The 26,802-nt window shown below is 36.8% G+C and overlaps 1 protein-coding gene across 1 annotated transcript; it reads left to right on the top strand.

Annotated features, from left to right (window-relative positions):
* Positions 1-587: 587 nt before the first annotated feature.
* Positions 588-22,960, top strand: LOC140235917 (uncharacterized). The gene is given in 14 exon segments (XM_072315909.1): positions 588-604; positions 10,506-10,574; positions 11,466-11,570; positions 11,817-12,093; positions 12,814-13,090; positions 14,558-14,794; positions 16,230-16,306; positions 16,775-16,882; positions 18,185-18,399; positions 19,250-19,318; positions 19,684-19,750; positions 19,753-19,781; positions 21,030-21,311; positions 22,774-22,960. Coding segments are annotated over 14 exon segments (2,016 nt in total).
* The last annotated feature ends 3,842 nt before the right edge of the window (positions 22,961-26,802 follow it).

Genomic DNA, 26,802 nt, shown 5'->3' with positions numbered 1-26,802 from the left:
GCTTCCAATATCATTATTGTCGGATTGATATTATTTATAAATGAAAAGTTTTTCACAGAATTGGACATAATTATATTAATTTTTAGGTAGAATATGAATTTCATCGTGTGTTTGTACATTTTTATGTTGCTTCTTTTGCATTTTCAGTCCACCTGAAGTTCTGTGAGGATAATCTACGAAGTCTAACGCGTACAGAATGTCATTTGTATGCAAAAATGTGCGTCTCCGGTAATACCATGGTGTAATAGTGTCCGGACGTGACACAATGCTTGTATACTTATGGTGGCCTACTGTGTAAAGTCTACAGTCTGATGGAAATTGATACCACAGAACTGCCTGAATTGAGTGTGACCTATTTCATAATAATGCTGTTGAAATGAGCAAGTGTGCTATAAACACACACCCTAATGCTTTTTTGTTAAAACTAAAATGTAGAGGTCCAGGTTCTGTCTCACAATTTGCCTGAAATTTCACTCACATGTGAATAAAGGCTTTATTCACACACTAGGCGTAGGCCTGTACAGTTAGGCATAACGTTAGACTAGATCTAACACTGGACGTACAGTACACAGTTGGAGTCTGTAGACATGTCTATTGACTACCGGTATGTCAGAATGGGATTTGAGACCTAACTGTTAGGGTCCTATGCTCAGGCTATGCTTAGTATGTCCTACCACCAGTCCTAACTGTCAGTGTTAGTCCTACTTATTTTCCACCTCCCTGGTTGGGCCTAGCAATTGAAGAGATCAGTAGCCGGCACTGCAGATGAAAACCAATAATTATTCTAAATACCGCCCAATTCAGTAGGGTTGGCAAGTAGGCCTATGTATGTGCTGGTCACGTAAAATAATTCTGTATCAAAGTCAGTAAAGTGTCCTGCCATTGAGATGAATGTGAAATTATTTTAACGATAGGATATGACCTCGTGTACAGTGGCACTCCCGTTATAACGAAATGCTCGGGACCGGCAGTTTTCTTTCGTTATAAGGAAATTTCGTTATAACCGAACAAAAAAATATGTATATTACAAAAACAAGGAACCACGTATATATATCATTTTATGTTTGCTTAATAATCATCAAACACTGGAAAGCTATATGAAATGTGAAGGGATAACTGTATTACAATAATAAACGCAAGTTCCCCTCAGAGACTGTGCGTGACACAAGGAGCGAACACACAGTAATGTGAAACGTTCACCCATGCAGAAACGCTATAAATGCATGTTGCGCTACGTGTTTTCGAAAGAAATTCGTATTTCGTTATAACGGAGCACATTTCTTTTGTTTTTCCTTGTCTGTAGCGCTCGGAAAAGACATCGTTATAACGGAAATTTCGCTATAACCGTGTTCGTTGTATTGATAAACCGAATTTTGTACCATAGACTTTAATGGTAATATTTTTGGGACCAGAAGATTTACTTCGTTGTAACCGTGTTCGTTGTAGCGGGAGTGCACTGTATTAGACTCTGGCAAATAGGGCCTACTCCTCATAGAACTACCAAGACTACGCATTGACATAGGGCATAAAGATTTTCAAAAAAGGGCATATTTACAAAATTATTGGTCACCGTAATCAAGTTGTGTTTTAATTATGAATCATGTGTTTCTGTTGCATTGTTTGGATCACATGGCATATAAGTAATATGGTGCTATAATTATAAATTGGGTGGCTATAAACTTGATGGCTATGTTAGCATGGTTTTCACACTAAAATTCTTTGTTTGATTTCTTATTGCATCTACATGCTGACAATATTAGTCATTTCAAGGTAATCTCTTGTCTAGTAGACTATAAAAGTTAAGCGAATCTTTCTTTTCTCCTGCCACTATTCAGATACAAGCAATGTGGATCACATCAGACAAGGAACCGGTACGTTTAAAACTCTCTCAGTATCATATAATGTGTATAGGCTGTTGAACAAAACTGTAGTGGTATGAAAATCAAGTTCTGTACCCTGTTATATACATTTTTTTCTTTACTTTTTTTTTTTTGTATTTCAGAGGCAAGGATTTCTAAATATGTCGGTGAATTCAATTCAGATTTTACCAAAAAAAAAAATTGCTCCGTATGGTCAATAAATCAAGCAATGCTTAAGCTGTATCGCTTCTGCGTTATTCATTGCATCACTGTTCTGTTGGACATTTATGTACAGGCAATGAAGAAATGTATTGCTGTATATTCTAAAGGTAATGAAAAAACTCAATTTGTTAGCAACTAATGTTCATGTATATCCATTTATATGTATGGTACCATCAATACATATGATATATGTTTATGTATCTGCATGATCAATGATGTAATGCAGGAACCAATAAAATCAAATCAAAATCAAAAATCAAATAATATTTTCAATTAAATTCAATCATAGTTTATTTCCAATGAACGAAACTAAAAAAGATACAAAGTAAAATACCACGTATCATGAAATAGAAAAATTTGTTCAAACATTTGCAAACGATTCATGTTGTATCCGAAAAAAAAAATGTAACAACTTATTATACAGTAATTAGGAGGAAAAATGCATATTTACTTTGTGGGCTTACGTAAAATAGAGTCGTTTATTGAAAATAGTGATCCACTAAAAAGCAAATCTTGTCGGACGTGGATCGCTAGATAAATAATGAGTAAATAATATATTTTTGCAAGAATCCTGTGTCAACAATTTGGCAAGATTCTTGTGTCAAACCATCTAGCGTGGTTGCATGCATCTGGAATGTAAAACATGTATAGAAATTATTATGCATTAAATGGGCACATGCAATATGCAGGGGAGGTAGCTATGTGCAGTAGATTTGAAACTAGTAGCGCTCTACTTGAATTACCAGGCCTGACATTTACATGCATTTTGTATTTGTAGGCCTTCCTCCATTTTGTTTTTAAACATAATGATGTACACTCCCAAGTTTCTTAATAAAGTTTTGTATGTTATTCAGCTTAAGTTTACATATAATTTGGGATACTTTTTTTTAAAGATATTTATAACGGTTCTAGCCTTCTGGGGATTGTTGCTAATGTTGACCCAATTAAGGACCCAGGTCTTACTCAAATTTCAATAACGATGACCACTGATGCTTACTACATGGATAGCATCTGTGTGTATCTCCACCAATTCTGTCCAATATTGTAATCAAACCCAGAACTATTTACATGTGCAATATCAATGGAAAAGTAGGGGGATTAAAGGAAATTTCTTGCTGTTATGGATTGTAGGCATATTGTAGGACAACACTCTTATCTTTATCCTATTATTTCCTAGCCTTTCAATTACAACATGATAAGATATCAATGATTGAAATTTTTGATGCAAATGATAATAAGTTTCATTGACAATTGTTTGTTTATTAATATCAAATTTTTATTTTTATGCCTCCGCCACGAAGTGGTGCCGGAGGCATTATGTTTTCGGGTTGTCCGTCCATCCGTCCGTCTTTCCGTCCGTCCGTCCTTCTGTCCGTCTGTCCGTAATGCTGATTGTGTGGAAAGGGTAACTATCAAAACCTTTTGAGGTATCCTAATGAAACTTGTCATGTATGTGTATTAGGGGGTGAAGTTGTGCCTATCCACTTTTGGGTGCACATGCTCAAGGTCAAAGGTCAAAAGTTCAAGGTCAAAAACATAAATTTCACTATTTCCACGATATCTATGCAATGCCTGAAGCTATTTTCTTGAAACTTAGTTTGTACATGTATTACCCGAATAAGATTTTCTGATGAAAGTTTGGGTCATAGGGTGAAAGGTCAAAAGGTCAAGTAAAATATCAAAACTTCACCTTTTTTCTTAGTATCTTTGATATTGTTCAAGGTATTTTCATGGAAAATGTACTGATTAGCAGTGATTATCTAGATAATTTTGAGTTCATTGGGTCACAGGTCAAGGGTAAAAGGTCAAGGGCAACATCTCAAAATGTTACTCTTTCCCTCATATTTTTGCAATGCCAGCAGGATTAGTTTTTTTTTTTTTAATACTTGTTGTATGCATACATGTACAAGTTAATACAGATTCTCTTTTTTTTTTTTGGCCTCAAAGGTGAAAGGTCAAAGATCAAGTGAAAGTGCTGAAATAAGTTTTTCCTCAATATCTCGGAAGTGGCTCCAGTTATCTTTAAACGTATTACATATATATCAATATACATGTTCTGCCTGCCAGTAACTATCTTATGAATTTTAGGGTAAAAGTACAGATGAAAATGGTAGCAATTTACGATTCAATACAGAAATTGCACTTTTTCTCCATACCTTGAATATTACTCAATGCATTAACGTATGATAGGGTCAAAGTCAAGTTAATGTCCTTACATCCCAAATACATGCTCTCCTATTAATCAAAATAAACCTAGGTCAAGGAAGGTGAACATTCAACACATTTGTGACAAACTTGTCATTTCAATATTTTGCCAATTTTGTGAAAATGTAATCACACATTGTCCACATGTACAATCTTGACCTATTAGGAGAATCATGTATTATGGCGGAGGCATACCAGTCGCCATAGCAACATTTCTAGTTAAAACATGAGGTTGTGCGTAGTCATGACATGTATATGTTTCGGTATTTTCATTTTTCAATAGAAATGTGACATCCACTCCGACATTGGCTGCCCCCATTTCCCCTAGTACACCGTTATTGGGGAATTTATCTAGGTATGCATGTTCTTCTCTACTCTCTCAATTGTAAAAACAGTAGTATAGGTTAAGCGCTTAACTCCTGGCGAGTTAGGTAAGTACACTACATGTACTTAATGCTGTTTGCAAGCGTGCTGTGCGTGTGCTAGTTTGTATATTGATGTACATAACAATAATGCAGTCATCAAGTCTTGTCAGATATGAGTACAGCTATAATTTCACTTGATTTTTTTTCCTCTTAAGGAATGTTTCAGATAGAGTATTATCAATGAGTGATATAAAACAATTAAGCTACTTTGCTACTATGAAACGGTCAGTGGTCATGTCGAAATGACCATTTTCCTCAATATTAAAGCATCGCTAAATGGTTACCGGTATTTCAACCCGTCCTTGGCAATGGCATAACCATTTCATAGTGTGCAATGGCTTAGCTGTTTATAACTAATAATTTTAGAATAACACTCACTTGATGTTTCGTGTATGATGGATACAATGTTCAGTCTGTAATGCTTCATTAAATATTGATTTGACTAAAATATTCCAGTTGTGCTACTGTGTAAATGTTTCATATGATTATGCAAATTATAGTAATTTGCAGGCTAATATCATGTTAATTTACTGTTAAATTTGAAATTTCAAACTTTCCTTTTGCAGCCTTCCTTTTTTCAATTCACCGAATGTGCCCAGATGTGGAAGGTAAGATTGTATCTCTGATTTTCACCATTTTCTAATTGATTGCATTTCATTGACATTACAAGGAGTTGCAACAATTTCTTGTCAGTACTCTTGTCAATAAGTAGAGGTAGACATTCTGTATGTACAATAGACTTTATATTTGTGTTACTATTTCATCTGAACTTCCATGAATTATTAATCTGATCAAGATGCTTGAAGTTATGGAATATGAATCTCCGTAAAGTAGACTCAAAACTTAGGATGTTTTAGGATGCATGTATGCAATATGATTTTTCTTTTCCTTCAGCCATTCCCCAGAGTCAGCTATAATCCTTTCCAGATCTTTTCAAACTAATTCTGTCAAAAATGGTGTATGCATAGCAAAAAGAGATGGGTCTGGTATGTTTACGTTGCAACTCACATTAATCCAGCTATTTCTTTGTGATTTTGGTGTTGTGGACATCCACAGCATGCCAACTAATTTTCACCTTCCAGACATAAGCATAACATCATTTAGTCTTTGGTGGTGTATACCATACATGTTTGTTTATTGTCCCCGCCGAACGAGTTCGAGCAGGGGACTATGAAACGGGCTCCGTACGTGTGTGTGTCTGTGTGTCCGTCCATCCGTCCGTCTGTGCATCCGTGTGTGGTCAAAATGTTCAATTTGCTACTTCTCTGTCATTTATGAGCCAATTTTGATTCTGTTTGCTTTATAAATTTACTACATGGGAGCTTTGAAACTTCTACACAGAGTTTCAGTTGTGACCTTTGACCTTGACCTTTGACCTATATTGTACATATTGCTTCAAAATGCTACTCCTTCGCCATTTCTAACCCAATTTTGATTCTGTTTGCTTTATATGATAGCACTACATGGGAGCTTTGAAACTTTTACACAGAATTCCAGTTATTACCTTTGACCTTGACCTTTGACCTATATTGTACATTTTGCTTCAAAATGCTACTCCTTCGCCATTTCTAACCCGATTTTGATTCTCTTTGCTTTATATGATAGCACTACATGGGAGCTTTGAAATTTCTACACAGAATTTAAGTTGTGACCTTTGACCTTGACCTTTGACCTATACTGTATATTTTGCTTCAAAGCTACTCCTTCGCCATTTCTAACCCGATTTTGATTCAGTTTGCTTTATGTGATGGCACTAGGTGAGGGCTTCAAAACTTCTACACAGAATTTGGACCTTTGACTTCTTTGACCTTTGAACTTGATTTTTGACCTATATTGTACATTGGCTACAAAATGCTACTCCTTCGCCAATTCTAACCCGATATCGATTCCGTTTGCTTTATATGATGGCACTAGGTGAGGGCTTCAAAACTTCTACACAGAATTTTGACCTTTGACCTTTGACCTAGATCTTTTTACCTATATTGTACATTTTGCTACTAAATCCTACTTCCGGCGGTGACATATATTACGCACCGCGTAATTTCTACTTTTCCTTGTTTGTTTGTTTATTTCCTACAGTGTCTCTACCAAATGGAGACAGCAGTCAGTAGATGAGAAGGGAGGATTGTCCTCTTCGACTCAAGAAAGGTGCAGAAGACTCATAAACTTCTAAACAACTGATTTCTTTTTTGTGTGTTTGATTTTGAATTGTAGATCATTGTCATGTGATTGCATGCAAGCTTGCTTATAGTAGTAATCTGCAATATAGTAATCATCATCTCCATCAGGCATATGTGGCCAAGGTTATTTTGTTCTACATACATTTCACAATGTCCGAGAAAAAGTTAACCTTTCACTTCTTTTAACTTATTTTTTTTCTTTTCATTTGTAGACCTATGATAACTTTTATGCAGATCTATATTCAATATTATCGTAGAAGGTACTGTATTATACATGAAAGACCTTAGTGTAGACAACAGATATTTATACACCCACCCACAAATAGTGTGTAAGGGGAGGTATATAAGAATCACCCTGAGGTCGGGTGGCCGGTTGGTCGGTTGGTCGGTCGGTCGGTCGGTCGGTCGGTCGGTCGGTCGGTCGGTCAGTCGGTTGGGCGGGCGGTCGGGCGGTCGGTCTGTTGCAAAATCTTGTGGGTCAAACTCCTCTCTCATTTTTTGAGCAATTGACCCCAAATTTGGCATGTGTGACCGCTATCAAAGGTAGATGTGCAAGACATCTTTTTCGTTAGTATCGCATAATGGGTTGCCATGGCAACGGCATATTTTCGAAAAACTTGTGGATCGAACTACTCTCATTTTTTGAGCAATTATCCCCAAATTTAGCATGTGTGACTGCTAACAAAGGGAGATGTGCTAAACATCTTTTTTGTTATTATTGCATAATGAGTTGCCATGGCAACGACAAATTTCAAAAAAATCTAACAAAATGTTGTGTTTCGAACTCCTCTCTCATTTTTTGAGCAATTGACCCCAAATTTGGCATGTGTGACTGCTATCAAAGGTAGATGTGCAAGACACCTTATTCATTAGTATTGCATAATGCATTGCCATGGTACGTAGATGTGCAAAGGTAATCTTTCGTCAGTGGTGAACAATGCGTTGCCATGGTAACGGCATGTTTTGAATGAAAATAATACAAAAAAATTGTGGATTCAGTTAACTCCCTCACTCTGAGCATTTGGCTTTAAACTTGGCACATGCAACCATTGTAGTAGAGAGATATTCAAACTTTGTATTTCATCATTGTTGAACAATGTGTTGCCATGGTAACAGTGCATTTTGAATGGATCATATAACATTTCGATTAGATCCTAACTCTCTCTGTTTAGAGCATTTTGTCTTCATATTTGGCACATGTTACCTCCACATTGCCTTGATGTGCAAAAACTCTTTTGCAAGTGTGGGAAATGTGTTGCCATGGTGACAGTATATTTTGAATGAAAATGATACGCTACTATTGTTAATTCAACTAAGCCCCTCATCCTGTTAGCATTTGGCTTGAAATTTGGCACATGTGACGGCTATGATATATACAATATAGTTGTGCAAACTTCATTTTTTTCTTAATATCCAACATTGTGTTGCCATGGTTACACAATTCTTCATGAAAACCATAGAAATCGTCATTTAATTATCTTGCTCACTCAGTTTTTCAGCACTTGACTTGAGATGTGGGACATTTGACTAACAGTGAGCAATACATTTATTTACTGTTGGACAGTGCATTGCCATTGTATTTTTTTTTCATTAAAAAAAAAAAAAAAAACAAATCCTGGTTGAGCTATTTTCCTCAGTTGTGGGTGGGGGTATATTAATCATAATGAGTGATAGTTCTAATTTTTTCTGATTTGAATGTGTGTGTCTTTATGTGTGTGTGTGGGGGGGGGGGTGTGGGTGTAAGTGATTTATGTGCTTAGAATTGATTCAAAAAGAACATTTCCTAATGAAATTTGATTGTTTGCGATCATTACTTTGTAAAGATAATTGTAACCTCTTCATGTGCGACATCCTGCAACACCTATTAAGGTACATCCCATCTCAAAATGATAAACAAAATTAGTCAGTATTTTCAAATGAATGAATTTACCAAAAAAAAATATCACTATTAAAACTTTTGTTAACTACAATGAAAAAAAAAAAGAATGTATGCAAAATTACCATAATCAATATACATTAAAAAATATATTAACAAATCTTTTTGGTGATCATGCAATTGGCGGCTATGCTGCGTGGGGTATATGGAGACCCCACCCCCCCCCCCTTTAAAATGTCCAAAAAAAATTTCTCAGAAGAGCATGGTTTATAGAAGTTTACCAATCCGTAAGAGTAAAGTAGATGATAAGTTGCAGAGCAGAAATCTTTTATAAACAGAGCCCAAGCCCTTGTTTAAGGGCACACACCTCTTTGAGAAGAACTAGAAATATCACTGAAGGTGATTAATACCCCCGCCCCGTGACGACAGTCTTACCCAAGGAATGATCTTTCCTTGATCTTCTGCCATTTAAATGCCGTTACCATGGCAACGCAGCTTCCGACACGTCCGAAAAATATGTCTTGCACATCTTCCCACCAAGACTATTGTGTGTGCCACATTTCATAAGCTTTTGTCAAAAACTGAGGAAGTAGTTCAATCCATAAGATCTTTCCTTGATCTTCTGCGATTAATATGCCGTTACCATGGCATGCAGCTTCCGACACGTCCAAAAAAATATGTCTTGCACATCTTCCCACCAAGACCAATGTGTGTGCCACATTTCATGAGCTTCAGTCAAATACAGAGGAAGTAGTTCAATCCGCAAGATCTTTCCTTGATCTTCTGCCATTTGTATGCCGTTACCATGGCAACGCAGCTTCCGACACGTCTGAAAAATATGTCTTCCACATCTTCCCACCAAGATCAAGGTGTGTGCCACATTTCATAAGCTTCGGTCAAAAAACTGAGGAAGTAGTTAAATCCGCAAGATCTTTCCTTGATCTTCTGCCATTAATATGCCGTTACCATGGCAACGCACTTTCGGGTACTGTCATAAAATGCGTCTTGCACATCTACAACCAAAGACACACATCTGTACCAAGTTTCATGGAAATTGGGCAAAAACTGAGGAAGAAGTTTGCAACACAAAATTTTCCATCATTTTGGCTCATAATATGTGAGCTGTTACCATGGCAACATACTTTTTGTCACTGTCAAGAAATGTGTCATGCTGACCTATATCCTAAGACAAACATTCAATATGAATTCCATGAGAATTGGAAGAACACTGATGAAGCTGTTTTGCCATTAAGCATTTTGCCCTATATTTTACCAATAACATGCCGTTACCATGGCAACGCACTTTTTGCCACTGCGGAAATATGTGTCTTGCACATTAACATATTCAGATGAACATCTGTACCTAATTTCATAAAAATTGATCAAAAACTGTGGGAGGAGTTCGTGACGCAAGATTTGTACCCATTTTTGCCCATAATATGCCGTTACCATGGCAACGTACTTTTGGGTGCTGTCAAAAAATACGTCTTGCACATCTACAACCCAAGGCACACATCTGTGCCAAGTTTTATGGGAATCGGTTGAAAACTGAGGAAGTAGTTCGCGACGCAAGATTTGCAACGGACCGACCGCCCGACCGCCCGACCGTCCGCTGATTCCTATATACCCCCTTCAAACTTCGTTTGGCGGGGGTATAAAAATATGCTTTTGATTATAGCAATCACTCACCAACTGAAATGATATATTACATGCTTATTTTTCATCTCTTTTCTATTAGTGAAAGCTCACAAGCTGATGTGACTACAACAGTTCATGAAGACGAATCTGAGGAAGTCAGTGAATTGAAGTAAGGGCTTTCACTCTTGTTTGTTTTCTATGTGTGTTATTGTGAATGCAATAGCACACTACTTATTACAATCCTTCCTCTGTTGTTCTCATTTCCTGTTTTATTTGAGATCTGTATGTTGTGTGTTATAAAACTCCAAGGGGAGGGGGGGGGAATATTTCCTATTTATGCCTTTGATGCATTATTGACTTGGCCCTACCTCTGAAAAGCATCTTTAACAAGGAGCGATCTGGAGATTTGTGTCATTCTCTAAACATGGAAAAATATATTTTTTTAAAATTATGAATCTTTGTAAAAAAGAAGGTGGAGAAATTAGTAAAATTTCTATCATTATGTCAGTTATTTAAAGAGAATTGTGATTTCGATACCCTTTTTAACCCTTGATTTTCCAATTTTTAACCTTGTGGCCAACCCTGAATGTTACACCATTTTCCCGCATAAACAGGTTCGTGAACGCTGTACACGTTTCATTGGACGATTACCCTTCCCCCTCCCCTCCCCAAATAAAAACAAATTATGTTTTGCATAGTCCTTTGTAGATTTATCGCTGTCCGCATGTGAACGAGGCATTAAAAATTGTACTTTGTTTGCAAATTGGTACATGTATTTCGTAAGTTTAGAAGGTTGTTCAGTAGCTCCAAGTATGGATTGACACGAACTCGTATCATGGTTCCATCATTCTTTATAATACATGTACGTTTGTAGCTCTTCATATTTTTAACAATTTTTATGCTATAAAAACACTAAGTAAACTGTATCTTTTGCATTTTATCACAAGCTGAGCTTTACCTAAATTAACGCAAGGATAACTGGAATACTAGTAGCACAAGAATAAAGCAACATTTTATAATAAGGTGTATTTATGATCTAATGTATTTTATATTTCTTCAGTCTTAGTGTGGAGTACACTGAAAGGGAAGGTTATGTCTTCCCTCGGGAAGAGATTTTGCAAGACGAGGACGACGGAAATTGGCATCCCCCATATCGACAGAACAAGTATGTTTTTCAAATTCACTTCGTATATGTTGCACCATTTACCATGGTTTAAACTGCTGTATACCTTTATTTCACCTTTTTATTGGGGGTTGGGGTTGTGAGTGTATGAACATGCAGAAAAGGGCAAGGCACATCATGAACACTTCTCTCATATTCTCTTTTTATTTTCTCTATCTAATAGTATAAAAGTAATTAATAGCTTTTCTTTCTGAGGTATCCTTCCTTTTATGTTCTTTATCTTTCCAGAGACATCTTGAAGACTCTTGATGTTACCGACGACTTGGAGGATGTGTTTGGGAGTGGGGAGGCACTACAGGACACCACCCAGGAGGAAGAGATGTCTGTGACTGTGAGGGGTCTGCATCACAAGACAAAGACTGCACAAGATGCTGCCACAACTAAGCTCTTCATAGTCACTGAGGCTATGGTTACTGAGCTTGCCATGAAGGGCAAGTGTCCACAGTGTCATGGTGATGTGGACGTTCAGATTGCCCCAGCTGGCACATCTGCCCACCTGACTATTGTAAGTAACATTTTATAGGATATGCATCAATTTTAAAAGTAGAAATTTCACAGCATAACAAAAGAACAAACATTCCATAAACATCATTTAAAAAAATTAAAAAATAAGGTAAAGGATTTATTGAGATTATAATTCAGTTCCATTCTGTCATTCAGTCACTGAAAAGATATAAAAATTTATTTTGAATTCCCGGGCCAAAGTTAGAGCTGGAGTCAGCTTCTTGACATGGTCCGCCAACCTTTGGCTCCAGCACTACAGCTCTAATCAACTCCGAGCCACTAGAGCTAGAGCTGTTTTTCGTACAAGATCTTTAATACTCCCATGTCCCACTGACATGTAAAATTTCCAGTTTGTGTCAAGGCCATAAAAGGTGAAGGGAGACTTTAAGAAGTGCCTACAGCGTCTGTTTGTCGGTCGTCCATCAGAGGTCAAAGGCAGGGGTCAAGGAACGTTACGGCCAAATTACTTTTTATGGTGCATTTCTATCATGTCTCAGAACTTTTGATCCATTAGGTCTGTTTGTAATCACAGTTGTATGGTAAATGTCCCATGGGGAGTTGTTGGTCACCACAAGGTAAAAGGTCATAGATAGGGGCCTCTTTTTGGGTCAAATGTTCAGTTTTTATGACTCAATTTCTAATGTTATTTTGTGGGCGAGACACATTATGGCACTGGACTTGTATTATTTTGACCATTTGTTTTGTCTTCTGTTTGTTACAGGAGTGTGCATCAGGACACATTTCACGATTCTGCATGCAGGAAACTGTGAATGGATCACATGTTGGTGACATTAAATTCGCATCAGCCATTCTCTTATCTGGGAATAATTTCTTGAAGATAAAGAGGATGGCTGATGTGATGAATCTCCATATGTTCTCATCCAAACTGTTTTCTGCAGTGCAAAATCACTATGTTTGTCCTGTAGTTGAGGGCATGGCAACTACAATATTTGAAGAAACTAGAGAGAAGCTGAAGGACAAGGAGATTGTACTTTGTGGTAAGAAACATGATATCGTTCAATTTTTATTTCACAAATATGTATTTAGAGACTTCATCAAAACATGCTGAAAAGGGAACAACTTACACATATCATTTTTCTGTGTATTTGTGTGAGAGTGAGTAAATAATGTATTGTAGAAGTCTAGGCATTTAAAGTGTTTAAAGAAAAAAGTAAACAGGGGAATTTGTAGAACTCAGCTCATTAAATATTTCAATTTTTAAAAATTACAAACTTTGCGGTTCTATTCTTATGCCTCCGCCACGAAGTGGTGAAGGAAGATTTATGTTTTCGGGCTGTCCGTCCGTCCATCCGCCAGTCCGTAATGAATTTTGTGGACAGGGCAACAACCAAAACCTTTTGAGGTATCCTAATAAAACTTTGCATGTATGTGCATTAGAGGTTGAAGTTGTGCCTATTTACCTTTGGATGTACATGCTCAAGGTCAAAAGTCATAAGGTCAAGGTCAAATACATAAAAATTTAATATTTCCACCATATGTATGTAATGCCTGAAGATATTTTCTTGAAACTTGTTGTATACATGTATTAACCAATTAAGATTAGGCTCTGGCAAAAGTTTGGGTCATGAGGTCAGAGGTCAAAGGTCAAAAGGTCAATTAAGAATATTAAAACTTCACCTTTTTTCTCTAAACCTTGGCAATTGTTCTAGCCAGCTTCATGGAACATAGTATATTATACATGTACTGACTGGCAGTGATTATCTAGAGAGATTAGGGTTCATGGAATCAAAGGTCAGGGGTCAAAAGTCAAGGGAAACACTTCAAAATTTTTATATTTCCCTCATGCTTATGCAATACCAAGAGGGTTTTTTTTTTTTTTTTTTTTTTACACTTGGTGTATGCATGTAACCTAATACAGATTTCCTGGAATTTTTTTTTCTCTTTTTTTGCTTCAAAGGTCAAAGGGTTAAAGATCAAGGGAATGTGCTAAACGGACTTTTTCCTCCATATCTTGGAAGTGGCTAAAGTTATCTTGAAACGTATTACTTATTTGTCTATATACATGTTCTGCCTGCCAGTGATTATCTTATGAATTTTAGGGTCAAAGTCCAGATGAAAATGGTAACAATTTATTATTCAATACAGAAATTGCACTTTTCCTCCATACCTTGAAAATTACTCAATGCATAAAAGTATGACGGGGTCAATAAAGTCAAGTTGAAGTCCTTAAATCCCAAATACATGCTCTCCTATTCATCCAAATAAACCTGGGTCAATGAAGGTGAACATTCGACATATTTGTGACAAGTACTTGTCATTTAAATATTTTGCCATTTTTGTGAAAATGTAATCACACATTGTCCACATGTACTATCTAGACCTATTAGGAGAATCATGCATACTGGCGGAGGCATACCAGTTGCCATAGCGACATTTCAAGTTTTGTTAAACTTATAAGGTGCCATGTCATTATGTAATCCCTCAAATGTTTGCTTCATTTAAAGGAGACGCAAGGAATGATTCACCTGGTTTCTGCTCGCAATATTGCACATATACTGTGATGGACCATGATTCAAAGGAGGTAGTGGACGTGGAATTCTTGGATAAACGGCAAGCTCATGATAAATCTACCACAATGGAACCAATGGCCCTTATCAAAGCCCTTGATAAGATTAAGGCTCTGGGACTCTCGGTGAAGGAATTAGTGACAGATGCCCACCCGACTATTTCAGCCATACTGAGTATGTTTTTGACCCTGCATCACAAAACCAAGAAAAAGTGGCCAGACATGAGTTTTTAGTTGAGGGTAGATTCTAAAAGAGCAGACTCTAATCTTTAGAATGATGTATAGCTCAACTGAAATGGACTCTCCTAACCTATCTAAATATTGGAAAGAAATTAGCACATAATCTGGAAAAGTGTGAATGCAGAAAAACCGCTCTGAATTACAGGATCTAACTGTCTATTAAAGTGCTTAATCTTTAACACACCGTGCTAGCTGTGCGATGAATGGGACAAAAAACAGGATGTTAATCACTGGAGCAACAACAATGAAGGGATTATCAGATTGAACTGAAATTGAGCATGCTCTAAAACCCCCTTAACACATTCTGTCCATGATTAATGCTAATTTTCAAATCACTAGCGGCATCCTTTCAAAAGTTATTAGACTTGAAGGTGAAGAGCGTGAAAAGGATTATCAAGAAAAGAAAAGGGACCTCTAAGACATACCTGATCTCACTAGTCTACAGAAAAGGGTTGTAGAATAACTGGTGAAAATGCACTTTCCCAGTCATTTTACAATCCCAAACATGAGAAAAATGTAGAATAAGGGTAGATCTTTCAAAAATCATGAAAAAACTAGAGAAGCACTCTGAGGCCCGTATTCTACTGTAGACCAAGTTTTAAACCAATTTTAGACTCACCTATGTTTTAGCTAGACCCGAGGTTTAATTTTGAATTTTGCTAACTAGGTTTAGTTAAACCCAAGTCTATTTCGGGTTTATATTAAACCCGAAATAGTCTTGGGTCAAGCCACCATGGTACCCTCTATGGAAGAATTAATTCTCCATCTCTGAGTAGTTTTCTCTCCACAAATCCACTGCAATTTATTATTGGCAGTGTATCAGCCACATGAGCGTGACTTTCTTGGAATTTGAATAGTTTTTACGGGTATTTATGTCGAATAAGGGCATGCTGTATTTTTGCTAGCGACGACTCGTTATTACTAAACCACTACATTCATTACCATACCTGCACATGCAAAGAGCACCTTTTCAACTCCCTTGGAGCATAATAGCAGGGACTTCTGTGAGGTAGAGGCACACATATGCTGTATCTGTCCAAACCAATACCTGCATCCTAGCAGAACATAATCACCATGTATATTCCAGTTAGAAAGAAGCAATTGAGATATAATGTTTTACTGAAAGACAGGAGCGTTTGGCAGCAGGTTCCAACCAAAGACCACGTGATTGCAAGACACACCTTACCAATCATGCCAAAACATAACTTGTAACTTACCAATATTACATTGTACGAACTTTAATTATTTTATCATATGTAATCGTGATCAATGACCAATTTTTTTTTTCATTTTTCCCCATGTCCACATGTATTTACATATACCCTCTACATATCTATTTCCTGTCATTACATTTGAAATTATCTACTTAGGGAAGGACTATCGAGAAATCATTCACAGTTGGGATGTGTGGCATGGCGCCAAAAACGTGGGGAAGAAGGTATCAAAGGTTAGTAAACATTTAGCCCTACAAATGAAACAATGGAGGTATTTTTGTATTTTGTTATTCTTCTTATTAGTTCTGTTTATGTGTGTGTGTGTGTGTGTGTGTGTGTGTGTGTTTGTATGTGTTTTGATTATGCTCAAAGGGGGATATCCAAAATTTGTAGATGCTAAGATATTCCTACATTAAAAAAAATGGAATTAGTCAACATAATATTTCCTTCCTTTTTTCATTTGGTAGTATGAAACAGTTGTCATTCTAAGTCTTTTGAATTTTCAAGGTTTGAATAATTTTATGATCACTTACAAGGAATTCAACAACATAAATCATCCTGTCCATGTCATCTCTATTTTGCATGTTAACAGTAACTGCTGTTTCATAATTTGCATTTGGTGATGTCTCACCAGTTTATTCACATTTTTGTAACCTTATGAAAAATAATACTTATGTATCAATTTGCTATTCATGTTTCAGGCATCAAATTTGGCAGCGCAACGCTCCTTGAAGTACTGGACAAAGCACATTGTGAACCATTTTTGGTTTTGTGCAAAGACCTGTGAAGGAAATCCAGATGTCTTTCTGGTGAGTCATTGTTGGGGGGGGGGGAAGGACGTGTGTGCCTGGGGGTACAACTCTCAAGTTATATAGCTTTTTATACATGCAAATGGCTACTGAAAATCGCTCCAGAATAAAAGCAGCTATTATTATTTCTTTTTTAACCTAGTTCATATGATATTGTTTGCAGTCAATGGCAAAAATTAATTCGTATTGGCATTAACATATGAACAGAAAAGCATTTATATCGCAAAAAATTTTGCTGCAAAAGTAATGAAAGAGATGTTAAGAAACAAATAAATACATTAAAAATCATAAAAGTTCAGAAATCAATCGTAATACCATCTTTGTTCAATTACAAATATTAAGGATAATACACAGAAAGAAATACGCTTTTGGAGCCTTTTTACAGATCTGATTCTGCACAAATTAACATACACGCAATTAGTATAGAATGACATTTTAGCAAAACCTTGTAGATTATCTTGCACATTACCCCATTGTGCGATTTTGCATGGGATGGCTCCCCAAACCCTCCATGACCCCCAGCCATGTCCTTTTTGTCAAGCCCGCTGGAGGTGAGGAAGCTAAGGTGCGGCGTCTGTCCGTCCGTCCATCAATCGTCTGTCTGTAATTCTTCAAAAACTTTAATAACTCTGTACTCTGGGCTTTAATTTCAATGAAACATGGATGGAAGAGTGGTTATAAATTTTTTTAAATTTGATTAAATTTCAAGATCACCTAAAGGTAAAAGGTCACATGCAGGGGTAAATTTTAATTTTTTACAGCACCTTTGTGTTATGGCTCATGACTTTTGATCCATTAGTCTGTTTGTGACAAACATGAGTGGAAGATGTATGCCCCGTGAGGAGTTGATTGTCAACACAAAGTCAAAGGTCAAATGCAGGCGTCAACAAATGTTAGGGTCCATGTTAAGTTTTAAATGCGCATTTTTGTGTATGGCTCATAACTTTCAATCCATAGGTCTGTTTGTGACAAAATATGGATGGTAATTGTCCCTTGTGGAGTTGATGAGCACCATGAGGTCAAATGTCTAGGCAGGGGGTGAATGAACTTTTTGTGCCAAATCTTTAGTTTTCAGGGCATATTTCTGGTGTATGTTTTATGTTTTCGGACAAGACACATTTCCGCACTTGCCTTGTTTTGTTTGTGTGCATTTTTTTTTTTGTGGTTGGTAACCACGGCCCCCTTTTTTGGAGGAAAACATAAAGATTAGCATTCAATCCTGTTTTGAAATAATCGGAAATAAATTTTACTTCAAATTTGAAATTGATGTCATGTTTATTATCTCGTACTTGTACTATGTAGAGCAAGTGGCGTGGTCTCGTCCATCATGTCACTAATAAACACGACTGGACCATCACAGGAGGACTAGGAGGAGTGCCTCATTGTGAGCATAGGGAGTTGGAGAATCCAGAGAGGGAAGAGTGGCTCCAGAGTGGCACAAAGGCACATGACGCACTCGTGAAGATCGTCCTGGACAAACGCTTCCTCAAGACACTTGCCCACTTTGTAAATTTCAGGTATTGACTATAACAATTTATGTAGTCAATTTGTTTCCCATCTCAGATGTGAGGTCAGGTGTCCATTTGATTATTTGCTGATGGAACACCTTTTGGAATATGAACGTGTATACAGTTAACCTTGCCTGAGTTTACCTCACACAAGTCAAAATTGTAGCCAGGTCAAAAAAAGAAGAAAAAATCTTAATAAATTGGAAGTGGAACTTACTAATTAGCATTCTAGCATTCTGTCATAATTTGGTGGAAGGGAGAAATATAACATTTCTCACACACATTCAATATCACTTTTTTTTATGCTACAGTCATGGCTTTTTACAATAATACAATAAATACAAGCAATAACAGATTTGTCATACAAATTAGATCAAAGCAAAGCTTGGCATTTTCTCTACAACTTTGCTAAATACACCGCTGGTCCAGCTAAACAGAAACATAAAAGTTAGATTGATTTGGAAAAGAGAATATTTTTCCTAAAGCATGACAACGTTGGTATATTCATTGATTTCCCCCCCCCCCCACACGGTTGTGACCAGTTACGTAGCATTACAGGAAACCTTATTAAGTTATCAGTCACGATGTTTTTCAAATCGAACCATATATTGATACAAACCTCTAGACAAAGAAGAAAACACTACATGCAACATATTGCTACTGTTGGCAGTAATTTAATGTTTAATACAAGCATAAAAACGACACTGAAGAAAATCTTCGGATATCAACAATTATGTTTGCCTGTACTAATAATTAGCAACAGCTATAGTGTAAAATGTAAAAAGCCTATCGGTACAAAGGAGTGATTTACTGACTTCTGTTCATTCACGTAAACATCTTACATGTCTTGTTATTCTAGGCACACCGGTGAACTTGAGGCTCTTCACAACCACATTCTGATGTATTGTGGCAAGAGGTTTGCCTTTGGGTAAGTCTTTGTATTTTACACGAGAATACTTGTATTACATTTCTCGGCTCAGCCATGCACATATTTATGACAATGTATTTACTCTCACATATTTACATAAAACACACACACACCGTCCCATTTGAGCCAAGGTATGAATCAACATGCATTATCCTGTATGGTTCTGTGTTGATATGAAACATGGCTAGAAGGAACCAAATGTCATTACTAGTCTCTAGATTATTCTATTCTGTTGTTTTATATATATATATATATATATATATATATATATATATATATATATACATGTATATACAACTAACCAAAGGCCAATGAGTAGAGGTAACAAATTAATTCCCCCCCCCCCCTCCTGCCCCACACTTCAGGTACAGAGCCTATCGTGCGAGAAACATACTGGCGATCATCGATTACTCCAAACACAAGGACAGAGCATTATTGCTGTCGATGAACATGGAAATCCAAAGTAAGTTTTGTGGGTTTTGTTAGGCTTTTTTTTTTCTTAGCCAGTGATAAATTCCTATGGTGTATTGCAGTTACGTAATAGAAATATCACTCACACAGTTTTACACAATTTGTAGCTATTGCCGTATGATTTCATTATTTTCTGGGATGCATTGTGTTCAGCTGTAATTTTTTTAAAGCCTACGCATAGGGTTATGTATTGTGTATGTTAGCATGGTACATTTCTGATGAGAAAGGAAATTGAACTGAGTAAGCAAATCTACTAAAGCTGAAGGGGGTGGGGCAGATGGATATAACTTCATATATGTGACCCTGCACCTAAAAACAAACAAAAACTCGCCAGACAGAATTTTTAGTCAAGACCATATTCTGAAATAGCAGACTTTAAGCTTTAAAATGATAAATAACTCAAATCAAATGGACTCTCCTAACTTATCTAAATATTGGAAAAAAAGCACGAACTCAGGAAAAGTGTGAACTGAAAAAAGATACTCTGAAGTACAGTGTCTATTCAAGCGCTTAATCATTACCAAACCGTGCTGGCTATGCGATGAATGGGACAAGAAACAGGAAGTAAACCAACTGAGTAACAATGAAGGGATTATCAGATGTAATTGAAATTAAGCATGCCTCATTAACACATTCTGTCCATAATCAATGCCAACTTTCAAATCAGGAGAACTATCCTTTGAAAAGTTATTAGAGTTGAAAGTGAAGATTGTGGACAAGGTTTATCAGAAATGAAAAAGGGATTCTAAATACACACCTAATCACACTATTCTACCAAAAATCTTCGAGATAAACTGCTAAAAAACACACTTTCCTGCCCGTTTTATGATATCGAATTTTAGCATATTATAAAAGAAGACCCGCTCTTTCAGAACATATGAAAAAGTCAAGTTCGGCTAGGTTAACCCATTTCACTTATTTTCAGTCATCACGCAAAATCAGTGTGTGCGACTTTATGTTCGTTTTGAGGTGCACGGTCACATATGGTTTCACAGATTTCTAAAGAAATAAGTTCACAACCTTAAAACTCAAGTACTTAAAAAATTGTAGAAAAACATAATAAATGTGATTTACAACCATGCTCATACAATTCCTAATAATCCATCTCCTTTGTTGAAGAAGTTTTAAAAAAGATGTCATTGTTCCATCCAGTTTATTTTCAAAGATATTAAATGGTGGTCTATTGATTTTTATGAAGAAACATTCAACAGGGTTCTCTATTTTGTATGTGTTTTCATAGGCTAAAGGCAAAATGGTCCAAGCATGCCGGTGATTGGGTTGTTCATGAGGTGCGTGTCGGCAAGACCTACTCCTATGATGTAGAGATGATGACGGAAATCATGAACCTTCGTCTGCATGACACCAGACCCCTCTTCCGCTCCCCAGATCCCATCCCTGATGATCCTGCTGTCATCCGCCCTAGACTTGCACCAGTCCCCCCACCATCGAAGGAAGAGCTGCGCGAAAGACGGAAGAGCCGCTTCTCTACTGAAGAGGGAATGAAATCAATTAAGATAGTGTTGTAAATGGCTTTTATTGCATCTCCTGCAGTTTGCTTCAAAAAAAAAAAAAAATTTGTAGAGAAGAAACCCTGAAATCATAATACTTTATGACGTAATGACAATACTACAAAATTTGTATCTATAGTTTTATTAATGTTTTCTGGCATTTGTTGTAAAAAATCTTTTACTTGTTTTATTTCATCTTTTATTTAATTATTTTCATTATCATTAATAATGATTTTTTGGGGGGCGAGGCAAGTGCAACATGAACAATCTCTTCAGTGTGCTATAAATCAAAGCATCAGGTTCACTTCTTGTCGATAGGTACATTAAATGCAGTTTCTTGAACTTAATTGAATGCTGTGTTGTGTCACACTTACACAAGAGTGCGTGAAGGAAGCCCGTATAGTGTAGGTTGGGGTCAGGATATTGGTCACGGGCTCTGCACACGCAGCAGCTTGGCACAACCCTGCGATTACCTGCTCCCAGATGACCATGTTGCCACAATACAAATGTACGATACACCATGTATCGTACACGCCTGTGTTAAGCCCCTGGCTCTTGGTCTTCATCCTCCTGGTTTTGCATGTTTCTCCACAATCTTCGTTGCAAGTCTACAACGAGGGGGTCAAGAATAGATCTGAAGTGCTGGGAATAGAAAGAAACTAACAACGAAAATGTTGAATTGATGGTTTATGTTATGTATAATCTAACAATAACGTATTACCATTAATAAGAAGGTGCTATGGTAACTTTGTCAAGGGCATGCAATGAAAAACATATAGCTATTGGGTATATCACATGTAAACATTTCTGCAGTTTGGTTGACATTGGAAAATGTTTAGCCTGTCAAACCGGCATATATCAAAATGCAAAATCTAATGTTAATGTCAAGGCACAGGATCAAATTGGGTTTACTTTCATAGAGTTTCACCAGAATATTTATTGGGTTATGTGGCACATTTCAGAGGAATGTCACAGACAAGTCTGTGATAGTTACATTATTTGACCCCTTCTGTTATCCAAGAGATTCATACAATGAACACAAAACCTCTATTCCCTTGTTGATAAAGTGGTGAAGGTATTTCGTTCAGCCTCTGACAGATTGTAGCTGCATACATGAATGTGAAACAAATATTCATAACAGGCTGGTGAAAGTCACTAGCATACCTGTATGTTTATGATCACTAGCAATGTACAGCAGTTTGTTATCTTTTGAAAGTGTGTATATCAAACATGAAATAGGAATGAATGTTGATTTTTTCTTTAATGAAAGAAAACAGTGTGCTCTTAAGTGTAAAGATTAATTTTAATAAGTGTACTTATTCATTTCATTCAAAGACATTAGATGAAATGCAGTATGTGTTATATATCGATTAATTCAGTTCTAAGTGGGTTGTCCACATTGTTTTTTTTTTTTTTTTTTTATTAGACATATATACTGGCAAGTGTTTTTCATAAACGTGCCTCTGATGTTGATAGGCAGTTGGCCTTCGACAGACCGCAACAGACTGCCTCCAGATCTTTTGGCATGGGGCGGCAATTGGTGCAAGTGCACCATCCAGGAGCGGGCCATGCAATTGTCTCCTTTGGGGGACAGTTCAATATGTCCATAAGCATCCCGCTCTGCCTCTCAACGACAGTAAGAAGAAGATCTCTGAGTCTCTGAACATCAAGTTGCATGATAATGTTCTAGAGGAGTAGGAGAAAAGTATAGCCCTATATGAAATGTGAAAATGTGAAAATTTTATTTACATGTAATGAATAATAGAATGTAAAGCAAAATAGCTACTGGGATCGCTTTTCGTCCTTCTTGCATAAACTTTTTACAATTTCATCTTCTTCTCCAGAACCGGTGGACAGATTTCTACCAAACTTGGTGGGGATCATCCTTGGGGGGTGTGGATCCAAAGGGGACCCAAAATTGTTCGTGTTGAGCATTTGGCCGGCCCCCAGGGTGATCAGTGGGAGGACCCCAAGGAAAAAAAGGGTAAACTTAAAAAAAAAATTGTAAAGACCAAAACCAATACAGTTTAGATATGTTGTGTGTAGATACCTCTTTATATGAAGAATATATCTTATTCAAAGAAATTAAATCCCAATTTAGCCCCCCCCCCCCCTTTGGGCCCTTAGAGGGGGTGGAAGTTTGAGGGGTTATGACCAAGGGGGAAAACACTTCTACATTACCTTCTTTATTAGAACCAGTGGGCAAATTTCAATCAAACTTGGTGGGGGTCATCTTCAGTCTGTAGATAGGGACCCAAAGTTGTTCATGTGGCTGAGCATGTGGCCCCAAGGGGAGCCGAGGTTTAGAGCCCCCAAAGGAATAAAGGGGGTAAACTTTAGAAAAATGATTTTCCAGACCCAAAAGTACAACAGTCTGGACATATTGTATGTATAGGTACCTTTAATGAAGAATAGTTTATTCATGGCAAGACCCAAGATGGCCCCTTTGGTTCCAATAAGACTTTTTTTTTTTTGGGGGGGGGGGGGTTTATTGAATACAGGTAAAACAAAAGTATGTGCTATAGCAAACAAAGTGTCCTTGTTCTGAAGACGTTTTTAGTATGGTGTTCGACCGTTATTCCATGTTTTTTATGCCTCTACCACGAAGTGGTGCCAGAGGCATTATGTTTTTGGGTTGTCCCTCCGTCCGTCCGTCCTTCTGTCCGTCCGTAATGAATTTTGTGAACAGCGTAACTAAAAAACCTTTTGAGTTATTCTAATTAAACTTGTCATGTATGTGTATTAGGGGGTGAAGTTGTGCCTATCAACTTTTGGGTGCACATGCTCAAGGTCAAAGGTCAAAAGGTCAAGGTTAAATATGTAAGATTTCACTATTTCCACCATATCTATGCAATGCCTGAAGATAGTTTATTAAAACTGTATGTATACATGTATTACTTAATTAAGATTCTCTGGTGAAAGTTTGGGGTCATGAGGTGAAAGGTCAAGTAACAATATCAAAACTTCACTTTTAACTCCCTAACTTAGAAATTGTTCAAGGTATCTTCATGGAACATAGTATTGACTGGCAGTGATTATCTAGAGAATTTAGGGTTCATGGAGTCAAAGGTCAGGGGTCAAAAGTCAAGGGCAACACTTCAACATTTTAATATTTCCCTCATATTTATGCAATGCCAGCAGGATTATTTTCTTTTTTTTTACACTTCGTGTATGCATTTATAATCTTTTAAAAATTCTCTTGAAACTTTTTTTTTCCTTTTTTTTTTTGGCCTCAAAGATCAAAAGGTTAAAGATAAAGGGAAAGTGCTGAACTAACTTTTTTCTCCATATATCAGAAGTGGCTCGAGTTATCTTGAAACTTTATACATATTCATGCATGTTCTGCCCGACTTTGATTATCATATGAATTTCAGAGTCAAGGGCCAGATGAAAATTGTAACAATGTACTTTTGAATACAGAAATTGCACTTTTTCTCCATGTCTTCGAAATCACTCAATGCATAAACTTATGCATGGGCAAAGTCATTTTAAAGACCTTAAATCCCCTAATAGATGCTCTCCTATTCATCCGATTAAGCCTAAGTCAAGGAAGGTGAACATTCAACACATTCGTGACAAACATTCATGTCATTTTAGTATTTTGCCAATTTTGTGAAAATATAATCACACATTGTCCACATGTACTACAGATCTATTAGGAGAATCATGCATTATGGCGGAGGCATACCAGTCGCCTTAGCGACATTTCTAATTTTTTTTTCATATTATAGTTGATTCATATTCATTCTGTATAATGGTGGAGTTTAGGTAGGTCTACTTTGTGGTTACTTCTTTCATATTGCCAAATTAATTAAACAGATTAACCTTCTTTTGAAAGCTACATTGTTTAAGTTGCCATGTTCAAACATTCTCAAGACTATCATTTTCTATGATGCAATTTAAAAAAAATTAATTAATATAGAGTTGCAATTTTATCAAAAATTTGGCATGATTATTATTTTTAAAAATTTCTGTACAATGAACTGGTATAGGGTATGTGAGTAATAGAGTAATTTCATGTAACATCATGTTCCCTTCCAGTATGGCAGATTTTACAGCAACGGAAATCAATTTTCTTTGATCCCATCATAATTCTTTGTTATTGGGCTGGAAGATTTCTCCATTATTTGCTTAAGCGGATTTTTATAGGTCTGGATGGTGGGACTGCCAAGGGAATTCTGGTCAGGTTCTGCAATACTATACCATCGCGGTATGCTATACCATGTGGGAAGGCAGTGTGTCATCATTGGGAATGCCCTTCATGTTGGCACAAGGACAAAATCTAACATAACATGCTTCATTCCTTACCCTCAGTTCATTTCTTCTCTCCTCTCTCCTCTCTGCCACATGGGTCGGAACATGCCGCCCAACAACTCCTCCAACCATAAACCTTTTTGTGATCTTGCCTCCACGAGTGCCTCTCTTCCGTCCTCTTTTACCGCCTTTTACACATCGCATAGATGCCAACGTCTTGACAAAGAAAAACAGATGAAATATCAAAACAATGCAGTAAATTCAGATTTTTTATGAGAAAATCCAGACAACATCACTACCACGTTGGCTCTGAGCAAGTGGAATGTCATAAGAAAAACAATTTTTCATTAAGAACAGGAATGTAAAAATCTTGCTCCTTCAGCAACATTGATGAGAAAATTATAGAGCATTTTGGTCCCATTTAGGCTTGTCATTCGGTCCTTTTGCCCGGGTTTCATGTACAATGTATTTAGTGGTATATCTTTCTATAATGATAATGCTGTTTTCTGCAGTTTTCTGTGATTTCTATTTGCTTCATTATACCCCTCCCACACAGTATGTATTGGGGTATCTAGGAATCACTCTGAGGTCGGGTGACCGGTCCGTCGCACAATCTTGTGGATTGAAATCCTCTCTTAATTTTTGAGAAATTGACCAGAAATTCCGCATGTGAGACCGCTATGAAAGAGAAATGTGCTAGGGACCTTTTTTGATAGTGTCCCATAATGCGTTGCCATGGCAGTGGCATATTTTTGTAAAAATTTATTAATCAAACTACTCTCATTTGCGGAGCAATATACACTAAATTTATTATGTTTGATCGCTACTAAATGAAGATGTGCAAGACAAATTTTCGGTTAGTATTACGTAATGCATTGCAATAGCAACAGCAAATTCTAAGAAAATTTTAAAAATGTTGTTGATGAAACTAATCGCTGATTTTTTTTTTTTTTCAATTGACGACACATTTGTCATGTGTGACCACTATCAAAAGTAGATATGCAAGATACCTTTTCTGTATGGCATAATGTGTTGCCATGGTAATGGCATATTTTCATAAAGACTTTTGGATAAAAGTACTCTATCACTTTTCAAGCAATTAACCCCAGATTTGGCATGTGTGACCATATTAAAGGAAGATGTGCAAGACACCTTTTTCATTAATATTGTATAATGCATTTCCATGGCAATTGAAAATTTCAAAGGTGCATAGTCTCGGTAGATGATACTGCCGATCACCGTCAGCATTGA

Source organism: Diadema setosum, chromosome 12 (assembly GCF_964275005.1).
Source record: "Diadema setosum chromosome 12, eeDiaSeto1, whole genome shotgun sequence".
NCBI classification, from domain to species: Eukaryota; Metazoa; Echinodermata; class Echinoidea; order Diadematoida; family Diadematidae; genus Diadema; species Diadema setosum.
The sequence above is the reverse complement of the archived record's forward strand: the minus strand, read 5'-3'. Positions and strand labels throughout refer to the sequence as shown.